General features: G+C 32.7%; 1 protein-coding gene across 1 annotated transcript in view; it reads right to left on the bottom strand.

The window, feature by feature from the left end:
- ADAM2 (ADAM metallopeptidase domain 2) overlaps nt 1-23876 on the bottom strand; it is a 98534-nt gene that overhangs the window by 37506 nt on the left and 37152 nt on the right. Inside the window, exons 7-12 of the mRNA XM_074287313.1 lie at nt 21506-21574; nt 20647-20718; nt 18435-18601; nt 14254-14335; nt 13287-13423; nt 4487-4667 (exon numbers count right to left, since the gene is read on the bottom strand). Of these exons, the coding sequence (XP_074143414.1) occupies nt 4487-4667; nt 13287-13423; nt 14254-14335; nt 18435-18601; nt 20647-20718; nt 21506-21574 (708 nt within the window). The remainder of the gene's footprint in view (nt 1-4486; nt 4668-13286; nt 13424-14253; nt 14336-18434; nt 18602-20646; nt 20719-21505; nt 21575-23876) is intronic.

Here is a 23876-nt window from a genome sequence, read left to right as displayed (position 1 = left end):
TTTCTAATCTAAGGACTTTCTATTATGTATGTGAATTTATTTTTATTTCTATATCTATTTTTTATTCATATTCCTGTTCAAATCACAAGAAACAAATTTGTATCACTAACCAATTGATTTCAACAGAAGTTTTACTGGGTATCTAATTAACCTAAACAATTGATTTAAACTGAAACAGCATGATTGAATCTCATCTACCTTCAATTTGTTTCTGATTTCAAAACAAGCTTTCCTTTTCTGGGATTCACCTTCAATTAAATTCCCAAACAAGGGTGACTTAGTGCCCTCAAATTGGTTATTTAAAAGTTGAAAGCAATTTTAAGTATAGGTTTTTTTTTTTTTAAAGTACACCTTTATTCTATACTAAAATTAAAACCAATTTCACAAATGCCAAAAACTTCAGACTTAGAAATTAGCTAAAAACTTCTCTACACTTTGCAAATGTGTTTCCTTTTTAAATTCTGAGTTGGATTATTTAAGCTCATGAGATTTTTAATCTTATTTCTCCTTTAATATTTCCTAAGGACTTCTTATTTTAACACTTCTCAGAATTCCTATTTCACTGAATCTCTCCAAAATGCATCTCATGACTAAAAAGACAGTTCTTAAAGGGCAAAGTTCAATTTTAAATCAATCCCTAGTTATTTTAAAAGGTCTCATCAAGGAATAATTGATTTGTGAATTTTCTGATTGTTTTCTACCAGAAGTCTAGTAGTATCCCATTAGCTCATCAAACTACTCTATAAAGCCATTCAAGTTATAATTTAGAAATAAAAGAAATTTGACTTTTCTTTTTTTCACAAATTTGTTTTCCTTTTTTAAATTTTAATTTTCAATTAATTTCTATAACTGTTTTTCCTCTCATCAATTTTCAAAATGGCCAATGTTAAAAACAGAGTAAAAAAAAGAGCTATTTGTCCTCTTTAAGCCTTATTTGAAATTTTGGTATTTTTAATAGCCTATTTCTTTTGTTTGATCATGCCAAAAGAACAAGTTTACATAAAACGTCTATTAACTATAGTCTAGCACAAAAAATTAATAGTATAGACAAAACAGACACATTTCCCTTTCCCAATTGTATAAGGTCTTTTTCTATCTGAAGTAAAAAACTCACTATTCTAAACTTGGTCTCATCATTTACAAAACAGACACACAATATATATAATAAGATATAACATTAAATCAGACCTGAATTTCTCCTAAGATTTTTTCTGAGATTTTTTTTTATCAAGATCTTACCAGTATTCTCAATTAAGTAACAGAATATATAACCTGTCAGATTAAGTTAAATATTCTTCTGTTTCTTAATTGTTAATATTTTTAGAATCTTATAAAAATATTATTTAGTAACAATATACAATTGCTTTAGTCTAATTTGACAGTTGGATTCACCCATTTTAAGTGTAGTTTGTATTTAGTCCCTAATACAGGAGCTGGTTAAAATTTCATTTTCCCTGATTTTTTTTTTCAAAATATAATCCCAGGAAGAAATATTGAGAATGATAAATAAGATAGCAATGTTAGTAATTTGTTTGTTCTAAATTGATTTTGGTAAAGTATTCAATAAAATTCCATAATTTTCTAAGTAATTAAAAGTTCATGATTTGGCCAATACAATTTTCTAAACCTTTTGTGTTCACAAACTAAACTTTATATGGCTTAATAGCTCTTTCTTTAGTCGTCCCTCAACAAGGAGTCCACCCCTATCCTATTTGGGATCCTATAGGATTCAACCATCCCATTATGCCTGAACTTATGTCTCCTTTGGGAGTCCCCAGTCAGGAGCAGCATTACTTCAGAGAAACTTTCCCTAAAAGAACTGGATAATTCCCAAGAACCTTTCCTCTGAGGAGTTCTCAACTGAAGGCATTGGAGAGATTTAATTGAACTGAGCAGAACCAGGAGATCATTATACATGGCAACAACAATATTATATAATGATCTATTCTGACAGACATAGCTCTTTTCAACAGTGAGGTAATTCAGGCCAATTCTAATGGTCTTATGATGGAGAGAGCCATCTTCACATACTCTGTATGTGTAGAGTGTAGAGACTGGGATGTGTGGATCACAACATAATATTTTCACTTTTTTGTTGTTATTCATTTTCATTTTCTTTTCTTCCTCTGTTTTTCCTTTTTGATCTGATTTTTTTTTTATTTTGCAACATGATAATTGTGGAAATATGGATAGAAGAATTGCATGTTTAACATAGAGTGGATTATTTGCCATCTAGGGGAAGGAGTGGGAGGAAAGGAGGAAGAAAAAAATTTGAAACACAAGGTTTTGCAAAAATGAATGTTGAAAACTATCTATATATATATTGAAAATTTAAAAAAAATTAAAAAGTTTTTTAAAAGAATTTTTAAGGCAAAAAAAAAAAACAAAAAAAACCCTGTTTTAACTAGGAGGAAGTTTTTATGGATAGCTGACTGAAAATGAGGAATTAGCAATTCCACTGCTGAATCTTCCTGGTCTTAACAAAGTGAAGATAAGAAAAAAAGAAAGAAAAAAAGGAAATAGTAATTTTTGCTTAAAAATTAAAATTATAGCCATATAAATTTTACCAAAATAGAATTTGAGTGCTCCAGAGCTTATAAATTTAGATACATTAATCAAAGCAGGGTCACAAGTTGGGTGAAGCAAGGAATATACCCACATAAGATGAATAGGCTTCTCCTTAATTTGGGAAGAAGGAAATGATACAAGCTGTCACAGTCATAAGATGGTCATAAAATAGTCATCTGCTCCTATTAGACAAGTGGTTAATCTGGAGATACAAAAATATTTTGGGAGACTTTCCATGTAATTGTGATTTTTGCCATACTGGGTTTTGTCACCATCACAAGATAAAATAAGGGTGGAGGGGTTTCAGTTAACTTCCTATTATTAGTTCCAATAGGCTTAACTACCATTTCTACATATATAGATATGTATAGATAATTATAAAATCTATACATCTAACTTCAGCACCATAGATTACACCTTATTAACCTCTCACCTAAGTGACCTTCTGCCTCAAGTTTATCACCCCATCAGTCCATCTTATACACTGTTGTTGAATTTTCTTTAAGCAATTCCCCAGCTCAATAAACTGTTCATGTCCTATTATCTCATATAAACAAAACAAAACAAAACAAACCTTCTTCTGTTTAGCTTTTAAAGCTCTTCACAATCTGACTTCAACCTATCTTTCCAATATCATTACATGTTACTCTCCCTCCTACATTCTGTGAGCCATCCAAACTAGTCTTTCCTCTCTGTTCATGATTAATAATACTCCATTTTCAATCTCTATGCCTTTGCCCTAGCCCACAATCGCTCCACATCTCTGCTTTGTAGATTCTTTTTTTCATATTCAGCTCTTCTAATCTACATGAGCCTTTCTTGATTCCCTCAACTGATAGTGGCTTCCCTCCTCAAACTCTCTTGTATTTAACTTCTTTGCATATATTTGTATTTATTAACTTTGTATTTATAAAGCATATGTTTGTATAGCTTCTTGGTTTTACTGTATGTTCCCAGCTTTTATTCTTTGCACTTGTATCCTAGCACCTGACACATTTAATAACTTAATAGACACTTAATGACTACTGATGCATTGATTGATTCTATAAAGTGCTACTTTTTATAATTTTCTGAGCTCAGCTGTGGCTGAGGAATTATAGATGGAAGTGTTATGAGGCATTCAGAGACCCCATATTTTTTGATAAATGGAATTGATAAAATTATCTCCCTGCATTCTTTTACACTTAGATGGCTATCAAGATCAAGGAGGAAGAGTAATGCAGACAATTCACACAAGACAAGCTAAAAGACAGTACAGCACAATGAATAGGGACTAGATTAGAAACAAAAGATTTGATTTCAAGTTTGGATTCACAACACACCACATAACTGAATGAAAACCACTAATCCTTATTAAGCTTCTTCATCTGTTATATATAATTAATGATTCTTTTACTATGCCAGTAAAAATGTTTTATATATCAAATAATGATATATATGAACTATTCATACTTTTTTATATATTTTCTAAAAACCATTTTTGTTTTGAAATGTAAGATCTGTAAGATCCCATCAGCCTTGAGATTGCATTTCATCACTATCCTCTGTCTCTCTGATTGGAACTCCAAACTCCACTGTAGGAGAGCTCTCAGTTCAGACATCCTCTCATTGGTCACCACCTAACCTGAGCTATTTTGGGACTTTTCTGACTGATTCCTACATTATGCCTCCACATGAATTACCTCTGCAACCCCACTTCATTCCCTCTTTTCAACTTCTTTTTGTAATTTGTCTTCCCTTACATTGTAAGCTCCTTGAGGGAAAGACCTTTCTTTCTTTATACTTGTATCCCTAGCACAAAGTCTGGCAAATAGTCACTTCATAAATGTTTATTGAGTAACTCACTGAGGGCACTATAGAAAAAATAAAGAAAAGTAGGATGAAAACAGTTTTAAAGGTCTTAATATCCATCACTCACTTGGTCTAAGCCACAGTCACATTCTTCACCAGTTTCCAGGATGCCATTACCACAAGTGGAACTTCTATAAGATGGATCTAAGTGTGGTCGATTCTGAAGACATTCAGCTTTTTTTGTTGACACAAAATTCTTAAAATCTTCCATACTACAGGTACTAAATACTTTCACACCATTGGACTTCCTAAAAATAAATTGGGTCATCAGGGTTTTTTTTCTTTAAATACAGTCCAAGCATTTTCCTAAAATGTAATATTGAAGAATCTATGATGTGTAGTTCAGGGTCAATTTTGCTGTTAAATTTGCCAAGAAGAATGGAAGAGGGAAACTTACAAGTGTACCATGTTTTGAAGTTATATTATCAGATTATCCTTAAATTGTTTACGTTCATTTTTTATTTATTGGTAAATTGAGGTGATAAACTAGGTAACCTCTATAATCTTTCTATAAATTCTAATATCTAGTTATTTATAAAAATCATTAATTAAAATAGATTATTATAAAATAAGAAGTATTGGTTCATAATTCTAAAGGGATTTTCTAAAAAGAATTATTTAGGCTAGAATAATTAATACCAAAATTCACTGCAATTATAAAACAAAGTATATTACTTTTTTCTATAACAGAAATTTTTTTTGAGATATGACCTAATTTGTCTTGGGGAGAAAGAAGGAAGGGAGAAGTGAAATAATGTAAATTATCTGCTATAAAAAAAGAAAAAGCTTTTACGGTAGATGGGAAATGAGGGAGGAGAAGAAGAGTGAGTAAATCTTACTCTCATCAGAATTGGCTCAAAAAGTAAATAACATACATACTCAACATGAGTAGAGAAATTTATCTTACCCTGTAGGAAAATAGGAGAGGAATGGGACTTGGAAAGAGAGGGAGAGTGATAAAAGAGAAGATATATTAGGGAAGGGAGTGGACAGTACCAAAATACTTTTGGAGACATGGTAAAAGGAGAGAAAGAATAATGGAGGGAAATACAAATAGCAATACTAATTGTAAAAACAATTTTGAAGCAAGTTTCCCTGATAAGATCACATTTCTCAAACATAGAGGGAACTGAGTCAATTTTATAAAAAAATAAGAGCCATGATCCAATTGATACCAAAAGAGATTTAATAAAAATTGGAAATTGAAGGGATGCCCATCAATAAGGAAATGGCTCAATAAACTGTGTGTGTGTTTGTGATGGAAATATGGGAAAATGTGATGGAATATGGGTTCTATGGGAAATGATAAGCAGAATACTCTCAGAAAAAAAAAATGGAAAGTCCTCCATGAACCCAAGCAAAGGGAAATGTACTATATGCAAACTAATAGCAATGTTCTAGGATGACTTTTGCTATTCTTTGTATAATCATCCATGACTACTTTGAAGGACTTATAATGAAAAATCCTATCCAGAGAAGGAACTAATTGTGTCTGAATACAAACTAAAGCTTTCTCTTTTTCTCTCTCTTTTTTAAACTTAATTTTTCTTGAAGGTTTTTCTTTTCCTTTGGGTGGGAGACCTATGTTTTCTGTCACAACTTGACTTTTATGGAAATGTTTTGCATAATTTCACATGTAGTTTCTCAATTGTGGGTGGGAATAAGGAGAGAATCTGGAATTTCAAAATTTTTAAAAACAAATATAAAATTTTGTTTTGTTTTGAATGTAACTGGAGAAAAATATTTAAATAAATAAATCAAATACAAAATAAAATAAATTTGACTCAACTTTCTAAGTATTTGAGAAATGAGGCCTTTATCATAGAAATTAACTATAAAATTCCTTCCCAGTTTTCTACTTTCCTTCTAATCTTCACTGTATTGGTTTTGTTTATGCAAAAACTTTCTAATTTAATATAATCAAAATTATCCTTGGGCCTTTGCTTGAAGAACCTGAGAGAGATATCCCATGAAATATAGCTTTTGTGCCCTCAATGATGATTCACAGGAAATTAAAGATGATTCATGACCAGGGCTCAAGGAAATGGACTCTTTTCAGATTTATAATTTATAAAAAAAATCTTACATACCATTTCTTAATTTCTATTTCTCATTCTATTTTTTAAATTAAATTTTATTTCCTTTTCTGATCCACATTCTCGCCCCTTTTTCTCACTACCCTAATCAACCCAATTGAGGGAAAAACAAAACCTATTATTGTTCAAATTGTTCCCCTCATCTTACTTCTATAATGACCACAGAAAATGTACTATTAACCATGAGGATATAACAACTGTAGCTGCTACTGATTATATAAAGAAATATCAAACTGTTACTAAATTCCTTATCACTCATAAAGAGATTTAATATTTTTATCAGCATAATAAAAAGTGAATTTTGATTTTATATTGCTTAATAAACCTAAATAGGAAATGCTTTAAAAAACAGAAAAATTACCCCCCCCCAAAAAAAGGACATAGTAGATGTGGATAAAAATAAATGCAAGGATAAATGACAACAAATTAATGCCTGTTATGCCTGAATAGAGAAGGAAAGTTTTGAATATGACTAAATATTTTAAGGAATAAGGAACTCATTGCAATCTGTCATCAGTTTAGAAAATGGTATTGCTACATATTTATATCATACCAGAATGCTTCTATTTCAATAAGAATTTCAACTTTACAAATATGCATTATAATTAAAGATGTATATAGAATTGTGTTTTGGAGAAATCTTAAGAGATCATCTTTTAACATTTAACATTTTTTTCAATTTTTATCCTGCTTCCTTACTCAGAGAGAGCAGTTGTTTTCTCCCTTCTACTAAAGACAGAGTATAAAGAATTGGGCTTACCATAACAGAGAAACAATAAAATACTGAAATAGATTCTAATGTTCTTACATTGTTGGAGACATTGAAAAATAATAGATCAAAAACAAAACTTCACAACATAAAAACAGATAAACAAGAAAACTACATTAAGCTGAAAGTAACTAAAGATAGCAAACTTAATATCCAAATAAAAATTAACGGAATTATAAGATATAGACAGTAATGCAATAATGGCAGGAGTTTCATCATCCCTTTCTCACTTTTGGACAAATCTAAGAAAAATGTGGACAAAAGTAAAACATAAAATTAAGCAAAAGCTAAAAAATGTTGTTTGTTATAGCAAAAAAAAATTATAAATTCAGAGATTTTTCCCAAGAAAAGGAGATAGTAACTTTTTAACAGCTGCAAACAAAAATTTAAAGGTATGAATATGAGTACCTATTAGACATAAATCAAGAAATAAGAAAAGAAATAACAACAATGGAGTAAAGAATTTGAAGAAAAATAGGTAGCTTAGAAGAGAAATGGTTAACCATTACATAGAAATATATTCCTTGCAGTTCAATTAACCAATCCTGATTTAACAACAAAAATAAGACTATATATTTCAAGATTATCTCTCTCTCTCTCTCTCTCTCTCTCTCTCTCTCTCTCTCTCTCTCTCTCTCTCTCTCTCTCTACATATATATATAATATGCACTTCAAAAAATTGAACAAAGAAAATAAAAAAGAATAGACTGATTAAAAAGAAACAAAAGTACAGTTCACTCTAAAGGTGGTCTTATTCTTTTTTGAGGATTTGAAGAGACAAAAAAGTAAAAGGAGGAATAAATGTTGTATAAGGGAAGAATGAAGTAGAATTTACTATGTAAGACAATATATACACACAGATGGAGGATATGATCATTAACTGATCTTCATTTTTCTCTGGAACAGAAAAACTGGGGTTTAAGACACACAATTTGGTATAAAAATAAATTGAACTCAACAGAGAAACAAGTATATAAAGAGGGAGGGTTAAGAACAAGGCTATTACTAAGGACAGAATAGTCACAAGCAGAACAAACTTCTCTCTGAAGCAAATATTAAGAGAGGAAAAAGAAAAGAAAGATCTAGAATCTAAAATAGGATCTGAGATTGCCCCTTAGGCAATGGGGAATGACTGAATAATTGTGGTTTATAAATGTGATGGAGTATTATCATGCCTTAAGATAGGATGAAAATAATTTCATAGATTTCTAGGAAGTATAAACTAATCCAGAATAAGAAGAATCAAAAGAATAATTAATACAATAACAAAAACATTGTACAGAAAAGTAACTTTGAAAGGCTCTAGGATTTTGATCAATACAAGACCAAATGACCAATAATGTTTTTAGAGAAGCTATGCTAAACTACATTATCCATCTCTTGAAAGAGAAGTAATTTGTTTGACTTATTTGTTACATGACATTTTTCTCTTCTTTTTTTCTTCTCGGTTTTTAATTGGGGAAAAACTACAGGAAAGCTATTACTATAGCAATAGTGATATGAAGGAAAAAAAAAGAGGACTATAGTTACTTTTTTAATGGACATAAGTTCAAAAGGAAACACAATCAGGAAAATTTTGAAACTAACATACAAAATTTATTATGTACTTTAAAAAAAAGTGGTATAAAATGAAATTCATACTTTGAGAAAGGATGCTATTTTTATTCTTTTAGAAATATAGAAATGGATCCTTTGATCCAGACTTCTGGCCAAGATAGCTCAATGGAGGCAGACAGCTGCTTGACCTCTGTGTTTTCTCTCAGGACTTACTTCATGACAAGCCTCAGAGTTAATGCTTGACTGGAAAAGAAACCCACAAATAATCACCAACAGAAGACATCCTTGAAATTCTCCAGAGAAGGTCTGTGTTTGCCCAGGGGAGGGTCAAACAGACTGGGCGCAGACTGAGGGCAGGCAGCGAGAGAGAGGCAGGCAGCTCACACAGCTCAGACCAGAGGGGGGAGGGGTGCGATCTCTGCCCCAGAAAAGGCTTTTACCCCAGTGTGGCTGTTCCCTCTTGGCAGCAAGCCAGGAGCAGCAGAGAGGGTGTAAACATCGGAGGTGAAGAATAAAACCCCGGAAAGCTAGCGTCTCTAGGGACCGGCCACTCCCAACCCCCATCAGGAGTGACTCAGTGCGTTCTCAGAGCGCAGACACAGTGCAGCCATCACTGTCCTGTTAGTGCCTCACTGCTGCCCTCCCCCCCCAGTCTGTAGAGGAAGCCCATTAACACCATCCAACCCCATCCCCCCAAAAACAGACCAATTGTTTCTCTTGTCAATTTGTTTTCTTCAATTCCCGCTCTGACAAAATGAACAAAAAATTCAAAAGGGCTCTAACCATTGACAGCTTCTATATGGAGAGAGAGCAGACTTCAAATACTGAGGAGACTAAAAACAGACTGTCCCCAGAGGAATCCCCTAAGAGGGTTATGAGCTGCTCCTCAATACAAAAGAATCTCATAGAGGAAATCAAAAAGGCTCTCACAAGAGAGCTGGAAGAGAAATGGGAAAAGGAAAAAGAAGCTTGGCAAGAGAGCCTGGAGAAGTTATCCAGAGTAGATAAAGAGATCAAATCATTGAGAAACAAAATTAGTGAATTGGAAAAGGTAAACAACTTCAAGGAAAACAGGATTAGTGAGCTGGATGAACAAAACAGCTCTCTAAAAAAGAAAATGGATAAAATGGAAAAAAAATCCATAGAAGAAAAAAACTTACTTAAAAACACAATTGGACAATTACAAAAAGATATAAAAAAAGTGAGTGAAGAAAATATATCGTTGAAAATTAGATTCGAACAAGTAGAAATGAATGACTCAAGGAGAAACCAAGAAGTAGTCAAGCAAAACCAGAAAAACAAAACAATTGAAAAGAATGTCAAGTACCTTATTAGAAAAACAACAGACCTGGAAAACAGATCCAGGAGAGACAATTTGAGAATAATCGGACTCCCTGAAAAATGTGAGGGAAAAAAAGAGCCTGGATACTATTTTCGAGGAAATTATCAAAGAGAACTGTCCAGATGTTTTGGAAACAGAAGATAAAATAGACATTGAAAAAATTCATCGATCAACTACTGAAAGGGACCCTAAAATCAAAACGCCAAGAAATATAGTGGCCAAGTTCAAGAACCATCAGACAAAGAAAAAAAAAATAGTGGAAGCTGCAAGAAAAAAGCAATTCAGATATGGAGGAGCCACAATAAGGATAACCCAGGATCTAGCAACGTCCACATTAAAAGAATGAAGGGCCTGGAACATGATATTCCAAAAGGCTAAGGAACTTGGTATGCAGCCAAGAATAACTTACCCAGCAAAAATGAGCATCATTTTCCAGGGGAAGAAGATGGACATTTAACAAAATAAATGAATTCCATCTATTCTTGATGAAAAAACCAGACCTACATAAAATGTTTGATCTTCAAATACAGTTCTCAAGAGATTTCTAAAAAAGTAAAAAGAAATCTTGAGAACTATACTTCTGCCATAAAAATATGTAAAGAACATATGTATAATTTGTCCTAGAAACTAGAGGTGGAAAGGAAATTATATCATAAAAAAGTGTAAAGTGGTGGTACTACATCTCATGAAGAGGCAAAGGTAACCTATTATATCTGAGAGAAAGAAAGGAGGGAGATGAACATAGTGTGTATCAATAGACATATTAGATTTATGATGAAATTTCTTCCATTTCATTGAAAAGTGAGAGGGAAGGAGTAAGCTAAGGGGAAGGGAATACAGAAATTGTGAGGAAAAGGGGTAAAATAAAGGGAGGAATTTTAAGGTGGGGGAAGGATACTAAAAAGGGAGGGCTGTGAAAAGCAAGTGGTGTTCACAAGTTTAATATTGGGTAGGGGGGTAAGAGGGAAGGAAAGGAGAAAAGCATAAGCAGGGGTTAACAGGATGGCAAGCAATATAGAATTAGTCCTTCTAACCATAAATGTGAATGGGGCAAACTGCCTCATAAAGAGGAAGCAGTTAGCAGACTGGATTAAAAGTCAGAATCCTACTATATGTTGTTTACAGGAAATACATCTGAAACAGGGTGAGACATTCAAACTAAAAGTAAAAGGGTGGAGCAGAATCTACTATGCTTCAGGCAAAGCCAAAAAAGCAGGGGTAGCCATCCTCATCTCAGATCAAGCAAAAACAAAAATTGATCTAATTAAAAGAGATAAGGAAGGGCATTATATCCTGCTAAAGGGTAGCATCAATAATGAAGCAGTATCAATATTAAACATATATGCACCAAGTGGTGCAGCATCTAAATTCTTAAAAGAGAAATCAAGAGAGCTGCAAGAAGAAATAGACAGCAAAACTATAATAGTGGGAGATCTCAACCTTGCACTCTCAGATAAATCAAACCACAAAATAAATAAGAAAGAAGTCAAAGAGGTAAATAGAATACTAGAAAAGTTTGATATGATAGATCTTTGGCGAAAGCTAAATGGAGACAGAAAGGAGTATACTTTCTTCTCAGCAGTTCATAGAACCTATACAAAAATTGATCATATACTAGTGCATAAAAACCTCAAAATCAAATGCAGTAAGGCAGAAATAGTAAATGCATCCTTTTCAGACCACAATGCAATCAAAATTACTTTTAATAAAAAACAGGGGAAAATAGACCAAAAATAATTGGAAACTAAATAATCTTATACTAAAGAATGATTGGGTAAAACAGCAAATCGTAGACATAATTAATAACTTCACCCAAGAAAATGACAATGAGACATCATACCAAAATGTGTGGGACACAGCCAAAGCAGTAATAAGGGGAAGTTCTGAATGTGGAGTCAGGAAGAACTGAGTTTCAATCTCACTACTGCCACTTCCTTGCTAGGTGCCTCTGGACAAGACCCTTTCTTTCACTGATTTTTCACTCCCAGATCTGTAAAATGGAGAACTTGGACTAGATGACCTTTAATATTGCTTCCAGTTCTAAATCTGTGATCCTTTGATTAGAGACTATTGTGATCAATCTTCTACTGACAATAAATTAACAAACATTGATAAAGTGCTTGTTGTGTGCCAGGAGAAGTCAACACTGAATGAGGTTTGCTGCTACCCAACAGATACAACATGGGCAGAATGAAGCCCTTCAGAAGCCTATTTTTAAAAGGGGATGGTTCACTAGATATGGAAGAGAAAAGGGAGATATTCCAGAAACAAATATATTAAAACAAAAGGCATTTACACAAATGAGATCATGTTTAAAAGAAGAAAAACAGAAAAAGTGAAGCCAAATCAAGTCAAGAAAACATGTAACTGGTATAGTTACAGTCCCCTTTGCAATTATCTTTTTTCGATGCAGTATTACCATATCTGTGAATTGGCTCCCTCTTTAAATCCTCAAGTTGTCCAATACCCATACTCTTACTGTCATAATTCATAAGCCTCATTTCAAGATACTTTTCATTTTGGTCAAGGATCATAATCACAGTTGACTTACTTTTTATTCTTAGTTGAATGTTCACTTCCCTCATTCCTCAAAAATGCAGTCCATTGTGGTAATCGCATCTATTATTATTACATGAAAGCTTATTGTTTGTGTTTGTCGTAAGTTGATTCATAATAATTATTTTATATAAGAATTAAATACCTATATTTTATATAATTCAAGGAACATAAAACATGCATCCATCCACTCTTTGTGTCAACACAGTAGTAAAAGAATGCTAGTTCCTTTCATTCAACATGAATTTTGTGATTAGATCAAAAGTTCATTCCTATGTATAAGGCTCTGCCAAAAGGCACACAATGAAGCCAGATAGATTATCTACAACATCTGTTTCCACAATATATAATTTGATTGAGAATAAGGTATTGGTCAATATTGTTAATGAATAGTATAAGTTCTGCCCACATTTAGAATATTAGCTGATAGAAACTCACATATATTTAGATCCATGTATATGTATATATATGTATATATATGCATGGCTATATTAAAAGGAAGTTTTAATTTTACTGTGATAGATATTTAATAAAGAAAACATCTTACACTGCTTCCGGGTTCATTATGCAGACAGGTCTTGTACAGTGACAATTTTCAACATCATCATAAGCTAATCCCATGCTATTTCCCAGTAACTGAGCAATAATAACTGAAAATGCTTCCAGAGTTAATGTTCTTGAATACTAAAAATTAAAAAAAAAAAACAGAAAAATTACCACTACTAAAGATCTAATAATTCATTTGACTGGGGAAAATGAAAGAATTAAAATAAAATGAACAATAAACTTGCAAACTCTAAGTGGAACACAATATTTAATTCAATTCAGCAAACATTAAATAGGTATCTACTATGTTAAGGGCCTGCATCAATGCTTTGGACATACTTCCAAGAATGATAGAATCCCTCAAGGAACTTGTAATCTATTAAAGAGAATAGGATGTACATAAATAAGTCTAACAAAATTTAGAATATGAATACATCCATAGTCTATGTAAAATAGAGTGGCATGAAATATCTGATTAAGTAATGATCAAATCTAGTAATAGAGATTAACAGAAAGCTTATTTAAAGAGTTATTACCTGAGCCAGACCTTGAAAGAAAAGAATTCAACAAGTTGGGGTATGGGAAGAAGGGCAGCTATGTATGTAGCACAATAGACAGAGCTGACTTTGGAGTTGAAAGAACCTGAGTTCAAAGCCTATCTCAGATACTCACTAGCTACATGATCCTGAAGAAGTCATTTAACCTTGCTTACCTTGGAAAAAGGAAAGGAAGGAAAAGAGGAGGAAAAAAAGGGAGAGGAGAAAAAGGAGGAAGAAGAAAAGAAAAAAGAGAAGGCAGACCATAGCTTTACCTATAAATAAAGAGCAGAGAAAAAATTTTCCCTAAGACATCCATTATATATTTTATTTAAATATAATGATATACAATGAGGAATACAATGAATACAATAAGGAAGAATTTCAACAGTCTATATAAATAATAGTAATATTAATTAAATAATGCCATACCATAGCAACAATACCAGCATAGCTTCTTTCACACAGCTTTCCTTGAAATGTCGCTCCCACATATTTAAATCTATTCCTATAACTTAAGCACAAAAATAAAGCTATATTAAGAAGACAAATCTTTGGGGAAGAGACAAAAAATGTTTTTAACTATTTTCTATAACTATTTGATTTAATTATCCTCCTATATTTTAAAGACCTCTCAGCAAATAAATATCTCATACAGTATAGTTCTAATGTTTCTGCTTCTTTTAAAATATACAATAAAAGGCAAATTTACATAAAAGGGGAAAGAATATATGAAGAAGGGACAATAATTTACAAGAGAGTAAAAAATAGAGAACAATTTAAAAGCAAAAATTTATTATTTCATGAATGAGCATGGCCCAAAAATTCATCACTAAGTGTCTAGACTACTAATGTGATGCCTCCTCATGTTTGAGTTGATCCTTGGAAAGTAGCCTCATTCTCTTGCCAGAACCATCGCTGAAACCTTTTTTAGCATGGGTAAAGTCTTCTAGAGCTTCTGCCCCATTTGTAGAGCTTTGCAAGAGGCAAGGTCACCTCCACAACATAGTAAGGAAGTGAAATAGAATTTTGTGGGGGTCAGACTAAGGGAACATCATAGTTTCTGAAGAATTATTAAATGATAATGAAAAGCCAGGTACATGGTAAGTGAGAGCAAGATGCAACATGTAACAAATACAGAACTAAGATCCCAAGTAAAGGATGTTAACAATGAAATTTATGATTATAAAAGAAGCTGGGATACACTAGAATCCTCAGGAAGTTAGAAGAAATTGTGAAATCTCCTTAGTATGTTATGTGGACACTCTGTGGTGAAACTGGGAATGGACAAGACTTGCATAGGATAGTGAGGAATGGATGGGTTATTATCTGGACAGTTAAAGGGAAAATATCAGTGAGATTTCTTTTCTGAGAAAATTTATTACCTGAAAACAATAAAACTCAAAATAGAAATTTCTTGCTAGCGATTGGTTACTAGACAGAGATAGACACAAATAATACAGCCCCTCCCATTCGGTGAAGTTGGCCTAATAATTCCAATGTTCCAGCACAGGAAAATTAGGAAGCAAGATTACTAGTAATTTGTAACTGTTAATCCTTCATCAGTTCTCTGTCTCCTTAATTTTATGATGTTTTACACTGTTAATCATTCACTCCTCTTTTCTGGTGGGTTTTTATAACACTGTTCTCTATTCATTCTTTTTCTATCTATATGATATTGCACCTTCTCAGTTCCCCTAAATATAATTACTGCTATGAATGGATAGATCTCAGGGCTCTCTCCTCTCATTTTTGGGAATTAGTTCCCATGGATTCATTATCATTTCAACACAGAAAACTCCAAACTCCACATACCTAGCCCTCATCTTACTACTGAGTTCCAGACCCACAGCACCAGCATTTACTTGATATCTCTACTTGAATGTCTCATTTAGGACCTCAAGCTCAATATGTCCTAAACAGATTTCGTTATTTTTCCTCTAATTTTACCTTTCTTTCTAATTTGACTTTTTTTCTGTCAAGAGCATCACAGTCCTTCTAGTCATCCCCAAAAGTCACCTTTTAACAATTTTCTCTCCAACTCTACCACATCCAATCAATTGACAAGTCTTATCAATTCAATTTTTTGCATGTCTTCATCTTCCTTCTTGTCACTCATATAGATACTAATCTACTAATGTACACTGCCATTCCCTTATTTAGGAACCTTTCCTAGACGACTGGAATAAACTGCTAATTGCCTCCCTATTTTTAGTCTCTTCATCTCCCCAATTCATCCTCCATTGAGCTGCCAAACTGATATTACTAAACATAGGTCTGACTATGTGACTTCTCTTATTCTGGAATTTACAGATCTACTGCCAATATTACATTGACAATCTATGTTTACTGTCCAATCTCACACCACTTCATGCATTCTATTCTCCAGCTAAACTAGCTTAATTTGCTGTTTCCTATATGTCACACTTTTCCTCACACTCTGCATTTTTATATACTGAGTCCCTTGCCTAGAAATTTACCTCTGCCTCTTGAAATTCACAACTACCTTCAAAGTTCAAGTGCAAACTCCTATGTGAAGTGTTTCCTGACTCCCACTCCAAATTGTTAGTGTTTTTCCTGTCTATAATTACTTTGTATTTAATTTGTATATATTTTGTGTTTACTTATCTTTGGAAAATGGGTTTTGCAATAGAATGTGAATTTCTTGAAGCTCTCAGAGCTTCAAGCTATTTTTAATAAAGCTATTTTTAATTTTTGCCTTTTTGTCTTCAGTGTCTATCACATTATGAGACATTTAGTAAATGCTTGTTTAATTGAATTGCTTATTCTAGAATCATAGGAATAAGCAGTTAAGTTCTAGTTTTCCTGCAAGTGGGCATGATATTCAGCACGTGATTGAAGCAAGATTCAGCACTAGGACATTCTGAAACTGGATAGATTAGAAAATTGAACTTGGCAAAGAATTGCAAAAATGAGTAACTATTTGCTTTTTTTCCCCCTTCATCCATCCCCATTAACAACTCCCTTTATTGTTCTTTGCATACATTTTTCATTGACTTAATCTCTCTTTCCTGTTCCTACTCACCGATATCCTCTCTCTCTCTCTCCTTCCTCCCCTGCCCCTTCTCTCTTCTTCTCTCTGTCTCTGTTCTCTCTGCCTCTCTGCTTCTCTGTCTCTCTGTCTCGGTCTGTCTCTGTCTCTGCCTCTGTCTGTCTCTGTCTCTGTCTCTCTCTCTCTGTCTCTCTCTCTCTGTCTCTCTCTGTCTCTCTCTCTCTGTCTCTCTCTGTCTCTCTGTCTCTCTGTCTCTCTCTCTGTCTCTCTCTCTCTCTCTCTCTCTCTCTCTCTCTCTCTCTCTCTCTCTCTCTCTCTCTCTCTCTCTCTTTCTCTTTTTTCTGCTTAGGTTCCAACCTCTTCCCATGAAAATATGTTCTATATTTTTATTCTTGCTTTTATCTTCTCAAGACATAAAAATATTCTTAGTTAGTCCCAATAACTATTAAAGCAGCTCAGTGGTTCAGAGAAAACCTGGAGTCAAGAAGACCCAAATTTGAAAACTGCCTCAGTGGCTTTCTAGCCATGTGCCCCCAAGCACGCCACTGTTTACCTCAGTTTCTTCATCCACAAAATAGAAATAATAATAGTGCCTATCTTCCTAAGTTGTGGGATCAAATAAGACAATATATGTAAAGTCCTTTAGCAAACCTTAAAGCATTATATAAATAGATTGAACCCCAGTCATTTGTTAAAACTCTTTCCTGACTTATCAATTAGAATTATGAATTGCTGTAGCTTACATAATAAGGAATCTCAAGAGAAAATGGACACAGCAGATATTTATTAGGTATCTCATCAACACTAAAATCTAATTTTGAATTTTTAAGATTTTAATGTATTAATTTGTCTTACATAGTTATAAAATCAATATGAAAGACATCTAAATAAATTATTTTTAATTAACTTTATAAATTAAATGTAATAATTATATTTTTTGCAAAGATAAAAAATCAACTTTATTTTTATTATATTATGCTATTATTAAGGCAGTTATTAACACATGAGATAAGAAGCTCTATCTAAAGAATGGCTATATTTCTGAAAAAGAATATATTAATTAGTACTTCATAGAACTATTCTAATAGCAAATAAATAATATAGCTAAGCATTTCACAAAAATGTGTTACAAACTATAGCAACTAATATTGCCAATATTAGAATTGAAAAAATAATAAAAATGTAGAAAAATATGAAGCAAGAATTTTCAAATAAGTAGCTTCTCTGTAAATAGTCTACAATGTTACCTCTTTTTCTTTTGATCTATTCATATTTTTTAAAATTCCAATTATACTTGAAAACATTTGTGTCCTGACTCTCTTGTCTCTAGCCTGCTTTGTTCTGCTCTGCTCTGGTCATTTCCAGGTTAGACATGGAATAACGTCTAGTTAATTTCTGAGTTGACATTGGTCAAAAAGACCGAGACAGGACTCAACAACAACAAAGTTAATTAAGCTGGGGGAGCACACCAGTTGGGAATTCATGGATCATAATACTGAGCAGGTATTACCTTTTGAACCTGCAGGGATAAAGTAGTCAGAAAATTTCTGTGAGCAAGTGGGAGTTGGAGAAAGTTGACCACAGGGGATGCTACACTTACATAAGTAAAACTGCCACATCATGCCTCCTTAGAACAAGATAAGATTCTTTCCATTTTAAAAATCTCTTCAATAATTCATCAGATTCTCCAGCAGTACTGATTTTATTTTTGTCTATCCAGAATTCCAAGGAAGACAGTACAATAGTCAAGTTAAGTGAGCTATACATCTAAAAATGGAACAGATATGGAATACATATTCAATACCACTTATCTAAATTAACATTTGAAATAAGCCTCATTCCAATTAGTTGAGTATCTCCCTTAGTGAAATAAAATATTTATGCAGTAAATAGATGAATAATAAATGGGGGACTTTATAAAGTACCATACAGCTATTAAAAAAAAAATCTAAAGTAGTGGTTCTCAAATTTGTGATCTCATACTTTGGGTTTAAAACTTTTATAAATTGTTGAGGATTTTAAAGAGGTTTTGTTTGTGATGCATGTATATCTGTGTATGTGTTTACCATATTAGGAATCAGAACTAATATGGTTTTAAATATTAATTCATTTGAAAATATCAACAAAATATTAACAAATATGTTAAAATGCTCAAGATATATATATATATATACATATATATATATATATATACACATATATATATATTCTATCTATATGATATTAACATATATCTCCATGTGTGTGTCTGTCTCTGTTACTCTATTTCTCTCTCTCTCTCTGTATATATTGCCTACTATGTGTCAGGCATTGTGCTAAATGCTGGGGATACAAAAAGAGGCAAAAGACAGTTCCTTCTCTCCAGGAACTTACTATCTAAAGGGGAAAAACAACATGCAAATAAATATAAATAAAGCAAATTACATTGTATACAGGAAATATAGGAAATTAACAGGGGAAAGGCCCTGGAATTGAGAGGGTCTGGGGAAGGCCCTCTGTGGAAGAAAGGAATTTAGTTGGGACTTAAAGGAATCAAGGGAAGTCAGTAGTCAGGGAAGGGGAGAGGGAGTACTCCAGGCAGAAGAAAAAGTCAGAGACAACGCTGAATCCTGGGAGACAGAGTGTCTTATTTGTGGACTAGACTGGAGGCAATATCACTAGAGTGAAGAATATTTGTTGAGATGTAAGAAGACTGAAAAGTTAGGAGAGTGACAGGTTATGACAGGCTTTGAATGTCCAACAAAGCATTTTATATTTGATCCTGGAGATAATAGAAAGCTACTGGAGTTTGAATATGGAGGGGTGACATAATTGGATTTGAGCTTTTGAAAAATCACTTTGGTGGTTGAATGAAGAACTGATTGGAATGGGGAGAGACCCAAAGCAGGCAGATCCACCAAAAGTCTATTGCAATAGTCCAAAAGTGAGATGAGGAGCTGCGCCAGGGTGATACAGTGTCAGAAGAGAAAAGGAAGTATGCTGAAGAGAATTGCAGAACTGAAATCAATACTTCTTAAAAATAGCTTGGAAATAGGGGCTGAGAGTGAAAATTCCAAGATGACTCCTATATGCCTGAGGGACTAGAAGGATGGGGTAACACTCTACAGTAACAAGGAAAAGTAGCATCATTTTTCATATTTACACAGATCTCTTTAATGTCTTTCTTAAAAGAAGATAAATATTATATCTACTTCATTCAATTTGTTGAAGTACTGTTTTGGTTGAAGTTTATGAAGAAAATATGGCCTCACATGGATATATATAGTTGGAAAAGAGAGGAGATAGTTTAACAGACAAAAATGTCTTAGTATTATTACAAAAATTGTCAGCCTTTTCAGAGCCATAAAAATCCCAAAGGTCTGTAATCTTCATTTTTATAAATGCTCATCTAAAGTAGCATAAATCAAATGTCTATTTTATGAAATAGCTTAATGTCCTCTATTTGCAGTCATGATACTTAGATTTTAACCTTGATTTGACACTTTCCAAGCTGGTTAATAATAGGCAAGTTACTGAACTCTTAAAGATCAGTTTCCCCATCTATAAAATGAGGCTAACACAATAATTATTCCTCAGTATTGTTGTAAGGAAAGAATTTTGTAAATTATTAAAATTTTGTGTGAATATGAATTATGATGTTTTGATTGTCCCTATATTTTATTTAATGTAGCAGGATATGTTTTTTTTTCTAAAATAAGGAACAAAAACACCCTTTATCACCAGTGTCTTGAATCTGTTGTGAAACTTATAATGTTATGTACCTGACTGGGACAATTTCACATATCAAGAAACATTAAAAGGCAAAAACTTACTGTGCTGACAAGTCCAGTAACCATGGCAATTTTCTGAGTAACAAGATTTGCATCAGAACCCATAAATTCATACTGAAAAAATATAATGAAAAAGTCTAAGTAAAATAATTTAATGCTATACTTTCTTTAGATATAACATTTGCTCTGAGGAACTAGGTAATTATCTAGTAAACACTATCTATTGATTTAAAATGTAAATCTTAAGTTGAAGCAATTAATTTTTCATAATGATAACATTACTCAAGGAACTGTATCTTAGAGATTGAGAAATCTTTGAACTAAGGAAAATGTAGTTAAACTCTCAACCACTATATCTAGGAAGGTGTAAGAGAATTAATCATATTTTCTTTCACTGTCCTTAAGCTAAGTGACTAGTAATTAAGAAGTAAAAGTTTTAAAATTCTCTGGAATCTTCCTTTATTTTCTGTCATTAATGTTCCCAAGTAATTCTAAAACACAATTTAAAATATTCCTCACTAAGTTTATGATATAAATTTTAAAAATCAGTTTTCAAAATTTTAGATATATTAACAAAAAAGATTGTTTCTATTATGTGATTTGAAAAGAAAATTATGGACAACAGTATACTGCAATCTTGAGTATCTGTACATTATTGACTATATTAGTTCAGTTTATAGAATGACTATAGAATTATATATGACATTATATAGGATCTGGTTCATACTAAGTACTGAACAAATATTTGTTGAAAATGGAGAGGGAAATCAATATTAGCATCAGACAATTTTTCTTGGATTTAATTTTATTCATTTTGAAATGGAGAAATAAGATGAGAGGAAAAATAAGCTATCACCAAGGTTAGAAAAGAAAGACAAAAAAATTAGAAAAATGCACTTACCAGATTTTTTTCCACTACAACATGCATTTCTAAATAGCCAGAGAAAGATGATAAATAATCTAATTGAGACTAAAAGTTTAAAAAGAAACACAAAGGAACATGTCAACATTTAATATCTCTCTTATATTTTTATCTAATTTTTGAAACTTTTATGGTATTCTTAATGAACTGAAAGCAGCAGGACATTTAGAAACTAAAAAATAATGGATATTTGATAATCACAATCCCACCATAGGAATATTCATCCAAATCCCCAAAACTACAAGACTCCATATGTTCTAGGATGAGCAGCTGTAAATGACTTTACTATTCTCAGCTGTACAATGATTCATGACTATTCTGAAGGACTTATGATTAAAAATCTATCCATGCTTTGTACATATGAATCTCTCTCTCTCTCTCTCTCTCTCTCTCTCTCTCTCTCTCTCTCTCTCTCTCTCTCTCTCTCTCTCTCTCTCCTCTATTTTTCTTGAGTTTTTTTTTCTTTTATTTAGGGTGAGAGATCTATGTTTTCTTTTACAACATGACTTTTACAAAAATGTTTTGCATAACTTCACATATGGTTTCTTAATGGAGAGTGGAAATGAGGATAAAGGAGAGAATCTGAAACTCAAAATTTTTTTAAAGATAAATGTAAAATATTAACATAATTGGGGAAAATATTAAATAAGACTACATTACTTTGCTTCTTATATTTGTATTTTTTCCAATTAACAAAAATCTATTTTCTTTCTACTACCTCCCAATCACCATTCCTTTTAAATAGAAAGAGGAAAAAACCCTCATAAACTACACATAGTCAAGTAAAACAAAATTTCCACATTAACTAGTACCTAAAAATCTCTCTTGAGCTGGGACCCAAATCCATGTTTCATAAAGAATCCTCTGCAATATGGTAGTTAATTGTATTGATCAGAATTGTATGTCTTTATATTGTTTTTAATCAATCAATAATTATTAAGTGCCTATTATTTATCAGGCCATGTGTTAAGTTCTGGGAATATAAAAGGTGGCAACAGAACAAGTTACTCTCGAGAAGCTCACAAACTAATAGAGAGGACAAGATGCCACAAATATGTATGCTATATAAAAGATAAATAAGATATAATTAACAGAGAGAAAGCATTAGAATTAAGAAGGGTTTGGAAAAGCTTTCTTTAAAAGATGGGAGTTGGAATTTAAAGTAAGCCTATGAGGTCAGTTGGTGGAATTAAGGAGGGAAAATGCTCCAGATATGTAGGACATCCAAAAAAAAAAAAAGTCTGGCACTTAGAGGGGTAGTATCTTGTTTGTGGAATAACCAGGTGTCTAGTGTCACTAGATCAGAGAGTATAAAAGGCAAAACAAATAAGGTATAAGACCAGAAAGAGAGACCGTGTTTAGATTATGAAGGGCTTGGAATACCAAGCAGAACATTTTATATTTGATCCTGGAGCTGATTAGGATCCCCTGGAATTTATTGAGTAAGTGACATGCCATGACTAGACCTGCACTTTGGTGGCCGACTTGAGGATTGATTGGAGTAGGAAGAGACTCGAGGAAAGCAGATCCTCTGGCAGGTTATCAAAATAATCCAATTGTAAAGTGATCTGCCCTAGAGTAGCAGCAGTATCAGAGGAGAGGAGGAAACACTTTGGAGAGATACTACAAAGGTGAAATCAATAAGCCTCAACAACAGACTGGATATAGGAGGTAACAGATGTACAGGATAACTTCTAAGCTACAAGCCTGAAAAAATGGGAAAATAGCATTACCTTCTGCAGCAAAATGTGTGGATGGGGGCAGCATTGATGGGAAAATATCAGGGGTTCTGTTTTGGATATATTTTGCTTAATATGTTTATTAGCCATCCAGTTCAAGATGTCTGAAAGGCAATTGGAAATACAAGTGTAGAGGTCAGCAGAAAGGTTAGGGAAAAGATAGATTTGAGAACCATGAGATGGCAAAAATCTATGGGAGTTAATGAGATCATCAAATAAAGTTATCTAGGAGAAGAGAAGAGGAATCAGGGCAGAATCCTACAATTAGAGGGCATAATCTGGATAAGGATCCAGGAAAGGAAATGAATATTAATCTGATAGATAGGAAGAGAAGCAGGAGAGAGTGGTGTCCTCAAAAAAACAGAAACCAGAATATCAAGGAGAAAAGGGCTATGTATAGTATCAAATACTATATGAAGCTTCAGTAGAATGTGGACTAAGAAAAAGCCATGTATTTGGCAGTTTCTATTGTTAAATAAATTGTACTCTCAGTTCTTTACTTTGTAACCATTCATAAAAGTCTTATCAGGGTTCCCTAAAATTCTTTTCTTCATTTCTTATTGCACAAGAGTATTCTATTACATTCATATGTCATAACTTGTTTAGCCATT

This window comes from Sminthopsis crassicaudata, chromosome 2 (genome assembly GCF_048593235.1).
Source record: "Sminthopsis crassicaudata isolate SCR6 chromosome 2, ASM4859323v1, whole genome shotgun sequence".
Lineage (NCBI taxonomy): Eukaryota > Metazoa > Chordata > Mammalia > Dasyuromorphia > Dasyuridae > Sminthopsis > Sminthopsis crassicaudata.
The sequence above is the reverse complement of the archived record's forward strand: the minus strand, read 5'-3'. Positions and strand labels throughout refer to the sequence as shown.